General features: G+C 38.6%; 1 protein-coding gene across 2 annotated transcripts; it reads right to left on the reverse strand.

Annotated features, from left to right (window-relative positions):
• Window positions 1-2,879: 2,879 nt before the first annotated feature.
• LOC108379610 (uncharacterized) lies at window positions 2,880-4,600 on the reverse strand. Of its 2 annotated transcripts, none has more exons than XM_017635961.1 (2): window positions 3,659-4,600; window positions 2,880-3,108 (listed from the first exon to the last, which is right to left on the reverse strand). In XM_017635961.1, exon 1 carries the CDS (start codon window positions 4,379-4,381, stop codon window positions 3,740-3,742), a length of 642 nt encoding a protein of 213 aa, XP_017491450.1. In that variant the 5' UTR covers window positions 4,382-4,600; the 3' UTR covers window positions 2,880-3,108; window positions 3,659-3,739. The 2 variants fall into 2 exon arrangements, with proteins under 2 accessions (XP_017491450.1, XP_017491451.1); XM_017635962.1 differs by having other exon boundaries at window positions 2,880-3,103; window positions 3,650-4,600.
• Between the last annotated feature and the right edge of the window lie 1,154 nt (window positions 4,601-5,754).

Below are 5,754 nucleotides of genomic sequence, written 5' to 3' on the forward strand. Positions count from 1 at the left end.
TGAAAAAAATGGACTTAGCAACTTTGCACTCTAAGCTAGCGATATAATACTTGAATATCAATATTTTTCTACAGGAAAACTTTTCTTCTCTTCAGAGGACTTCAATTATTAACACCCAATTGTTCATTTTACCATTTTCAAATACATTTTTATGGGTCCCACCATTGCATTTTTTGGGGGTTTTAGGGGAGCTATAAAGAATGGTTCAAATTAAAAAGTTGTTTAATTAACAATTAGGTATTATTATTGAAAGTCTCCTGAATCTAAACAAAGTTTTTTTAATTGATATATATGGAAATACATGTATGTAAAATATGTATATGGAAATATGAATAATATATGGAAAACTTTGCGGGCTTCGAGCGACCTCCAAATTGATTCAAAATGATTTCACAATAGAAAAATAACAGGGGTATAATTTTTTCGGTATAGAACAATCCAGAGGGTGAGAGCATGGAAATTTGCACTTTAGTTTTTTTTGAATCACCCTAATGTATATAAGTATTTAAGGGTTTGTATTTGGATGATAGTCGTAGAAAAAAATTATATTTTTTAAATGCTTTTAATTTTAACCTCAGGTTAAGTGGTTTATTTATCTTACGTAATAGCAATTTTCGTAGCTGCTGCGGGCTGTGTTTTGTTTGTTGTAGTTACACATGAGCGAAGGATTAAGAAAACTGTATTTAAGAATTTTCAGTTTTTATCCAAGAAACTAATAAGCCAAGAAGAGATTCACATGCGATTATATCAAAAGTTGAATGAAAGCTCGCTGCCGACCTACTTCATTGTAGATGATTTGTTGAAAGGCCATTTGCACTATTCAACTCTCTCATTCAACAGAAAGTTGAACGAAAAGTTGAACAATGCAAACACTGCTTTAGATGCTGAAAGCTAAGTTAAAATAACATTTGTTTTATATTGTGTTCGATATTATTGCTAGTTTTCCACGTCAGTCAAAATTTTAGATTCCTTGCTTGCTGGAAAATTTAGAGCGCTTCGAGCGACCTCTAAATATTTTTTGATTTCAAAATAAAAAATAGGGGTATACTTTTTTCGATATAGAACAATCATAGGGGGTGACAGCATTACAATTCCGCCTTTACTGTTTTTGGAACACCCTAATGCACATACATATAGTGGTACATAAATTAAAAGAATCACGATATTTTGACCGGTTAAACACTTCTATTTGTTTTTTAATGCCGGATTAGGCGAAAACACCCCCGTCTCAGCAATCGGACCACTTTCTTGTTGCAACCAAGATACGCACCCCCCTCTATGCAGAAAAAATTTGGGCCCAAAAGTGCAAGGAAAGCCTTACGCAGCTGCAGTCACAACAGACGGCCAACGCATTCGCTTCTCGACTCTCAGACCTGCTCTCAGAGAGTGATTTTCAACAAACCGACATATGCGAGCAGTGAAAACACATTTACCGTTCATTAGGTACCGCCGTCCAAGAAGGAGTCGATTTCAGCGAGCTTAAAAGAACAACTAGTACGATGAGGAGTGTCAAGATGCTGCAGATAAAAAAGGTGAATCCCACGCTGCGAGCCATGTGGAACAGTTATAGGGAGCTGGAGAGGGAAGCGGAACGTATTTGATAGAGGCCGAAATACGTGAGTGCAAAGAGCTTGAAATGCTGGCCGACTGGAAAAATTCCGGAAAACTTTACCAGAGAGTTAGGCCACTTACGGAAGGTTTCAAGACCAGGGCGGACTCATGTAAGAACATCAATGGCGTACGTGAACGTATTTAAATTATGGAGGGAACACTTTTCCACCCTACTGAATGGTAGCAGTACTGAAAGAGGTGGAGAAGACGACCCCGAGCTCCCAGTCGATGATGATGGAGTCGATGTTCCACCACCTGACTATGACAAGGTACGAATAGCAATAGCGCGCTTGAAAAACAACAAAGCTGCTGGAGCTGACAGTCTTCCAGCTGAGCGGCAAGGAGTTGATAAGGTGCATGCATCAACTCGTATGCAGAATATGGTCAGATGAACTGACATGGGTGACGACTGCAATTTAAGTGTGACTCCGCCATTCGTGCCAACTACAGCGGCCTTCTAAGAAAGAGGTTATAAGGTTTTTTCGTGCGTATTGTGTGAAAGACTGAAACCCCTTGAAAAGACCAAGTGCAGAGTACGTGGTTTCACTTGGAATTTCCAATTGGTGTCAATTGGCACAGAGGAGAAACGACTGGCGTGATTTGTTGAACTCAGCCAAAATCGCTTAGGCGGTTACAGCTCCAAACAAGAAGAAGAAGAAGAAGAAGGCTTCTGCAAAAGCACTGACGAGCAGACCTCATTTATTGCAAAATGCACTGTATCGTAGCTGTTTATTTTTCATTTGCGAAAATAAGAATTTTCGGGTTGGAAATTTAGCTTTCACTTGTTACTTTGTATTTCATAGTTTACGATAGTAATTATAAAATATTAATATTCATACAATTCAAGCTATTTCATTGTTGTGATGCCAATAGTAATTAGCATACAATGGGTTATAAGATAATCTGAGCTATCGTTTAACAACCAGTAAACAATGAGTAACATTTTAAGCCGCTTATTTGGCGTAGCAGAGAACGACCTTTGCTATATGTATAAAGAGCGAGAGCGCAGGTGATTGTTGAGAGATCAAGTGGGAATCTTCGTTCGAGATAAAGCGGTTGAGACTCTTAAAATGGCGCACAGTTTCGGCTTACTTTTTTGTTTTGCTTTGTTTATTCGTTGGTAGAGCTTTATTTTTGGTTACATGAAGGCAAGAAATTATACTAAAAAATATTAAGAATCTAAAGAATTAACAAAGCGAAATAATTGAAATAAGCATATATACATTCTTTAAGCGATAAGTAAAACAAGCAGCGGTACTTTTTGTACATATATTATTATTTTTTTGCTTCAGTTGCGTATATTCCACTCTGTCTGCTTTTGCTTACTTAAATACATATTTGTGACTGTAAATTTTCAATATGAACAAATGGCCTTTCAATGGTTCGTGAACCTATATGATAACTTTTTGCTTACAAAATATCGTAATACTCATACAATTAAAACTAACAAAATATATACGACCTCGAATAAATATACATAAACGGCATATAACGTACCCATGATTCAATAATACAAGGTTAGATAATTATTGACAGCTGCGGTTTGACACTCCCTTACAAAAGGTTGCATTTACGAAGGACAGAGAAAGGGCAAGAATGCAATCCCTTGTTGCGAAAATGGTAGTAGAAAAGTACGCAAAGTAGGCAATTAGTAGTGAAATTCCTTTTGTAAATTCTAATGTATTTGCAGGAAATCTGGCATTTTAAACGAAATGTTGAACGTAATATTGATATATCTACGTGATTTACTTAATTTATATGCTATTTAGCTGTATAAAAACTGCAAAATGACTCAAAATTAAAATAAGACTACTATGAGATCGATGTAAACATCCAAGGCTTATGTTTTCATCAGTTAAATATGCTTCATATTCATATACAAGTAAACATTGCACAAAAGCTTATACTTTTATTTCACACCAAAGCTACACTGTTTCCATGTAAATTTGCAAAGAAGCAACACGGTGCCACTGCTAAGGGAGCGGTGCGAGAGAGACAACTGTCAGTTTATCGAACCTTGTATTATTGAATCATGTAATGTACCTACATATGTATGTACATTAAAAAAAAAAAAAAAATTATGCTTCATAAGTGAGACCTTAAGTGACACACCTGCACAGCTTTCATCTCAACCAAAGAAACTTCCTCGCGAATCGACTGCGCCGGCGAAATTCGCGAACGATCCATTTCTTTGCGCCTCGATCGCTGCAGCGTTGATAAACCAGAAAGGTCGCTGGTCCGCTGGCAGTCGGCTGATTATGGCCACCAGCTCGCTATCATTTTTTGCATCGATGGGCAGGCGGGTAGGCGCGTCACCACCACCACCACCACCAACGCCAACTGCATTGCTGCCAAGAGCATTCGCATTGGCATTCGCAATTGTATTTATACTAGCATTTGCAGGCTCGCCGCTACCGCTACCAAAACGATTCGCAATCAAATCAGGCACTGGTGTGGCGTTCGGTGTGGCCAATGGCAGATAGTTGGATTCGGGAAACACGATTGGTATGTAACTGGCGGGTGGTTTCTGCGTCGCGCCAAAGGGCAATGCTGGTGGCTCATCTGCTGGCTTTCCAAAGCGATTGCCGATATCTGTGTTGCTGCCGTTGGCATTTACATTGTAGTTCACATTGTATTTGTCCTTCTGGTTAAGGCCAGGCGGTCGGATGCCGGCGAAGGAGGGACGCTGCGCTTGGGCCAGTTGTGACAGCAGCAGCAGCAGTGAGCAGATGGTGAAAGTGCAGAGTTGTTTAATACTGGAATTTTGCATTTCGCTTAGTAATTGGGGTTAATATTTTATTATGGAATTTATATTTTAGTGATGCACTAATTCGTAAATTTTTTGCTTTTAAATTTGTTAGCAATATTTCGCACTGTTTCACTTTCGCTTTGCAGTTCTTCTTCTGGCTTTCAAGCACCTCTTCGCGTTTTCACTTGTTTTGCTCTGATCTCTCTGGTGCAACTGTCGTACTCTGACTTAGCATCCATTGGTTTTATACTCGCTTCATTGTCCATATCTACAGCTGCGCGCAGGCCTGTGTAGTTATCGCCAAATCGCTTGCCTCACTCTTCAGATCAGCGCTTGGTTGAGTCATCGCTGTTGCTCGTCACGACTCTCTCGCGTTCTCGTGTTGTCGACAACAGCATCTCATCATTGACGCACGAAATTCTTAGTTATCTCGTGCATACCATTTCTCTTGCACCTGTCCCGCCAAGCGTGCCGCAACCTTGGCAACGCATATAAGTCGTAAGCTGCTGGCCTTGCTCAGTGTAGAGGCGAATTTCGGCGCTTTGGGCTTACAAGTAACTACATATGTACATTTGTACTGGTTATGTGATGTGTTATTTAAGCGGGTTAAACTTGTTTGAAAATGAAATTGCCTTCAATTGCTTTAACATTGACTTGGTATCAGTAAAGTTGCTCATCTATTCCTCTGGATGTACATATGTATATGCGAATATACGAAAATCCTTACAAACATACTTACGTACATAGTTATGTTTAGTATTAGCCTGAGTTCGCTGATTTATTAATTGCTAGTTTCGTTGCAATTTCATTCATCTCGATGTGTTGCTCTCAAATAAATTATAATGCAAATGATTTTGTTTGACATGTTGACCAGCAGTTATTGAACTGAATGTAAACAAACTGGGCTAACAGCTTGATTAAACGGTGCCATATCTCGGATAAGCTCTCAAATTAGCTAGTCAGTGTGTTGCTAATCCTCGCATCAGATCGGAAGAATACTGATAATTTTTATAATCACAACTTAAGTGACATTTTTGCCACTGCCCGGTTCAACCCAACATAAAATAATAATAATAATTCTAATAGCGGTCGCTTCTTGACAGTGTATTTCTGCCATGAAAAGTAGCTTGTATATTTTCTAAAGTTTGTGCAACCTATGTCATTTCGCACTCTTAATTGTTGATAAGTTATCGATTGTTCACTAGGAGTGCCAGTTACTGTTAGTTTTTAGAAACTACAATATCAGTATTGTACTATACTTACGACGACCATCCGTCCTGGTTTTTGCAAGACCGTGCTGTTAAAACAACTTTTCGTAGAAATGGTATAGAATTCTTGAAACTCAATATTTTTCCATCGGAAAACTATGGTTATCTTCAGGAGACTTTCAGTAA

This window comes from Rhagoletis zephyria, unplaced genomic scaffold (genome assembly GCF_001687245.7).
Source record: "Rhagoletis zephyria isolate East Lansing unplaced genomic scaffold, Rhagoletis_zephyria_1.1 Rzeph_scaffold_16775, whole genome shotgun sequence".
Lineage (NCBI taxonomy): Eukaryota > Metazoa > Arthropoda > Insecta > Diptera > Tephritidae > Rhagoletis > Rhagoletis zephyria.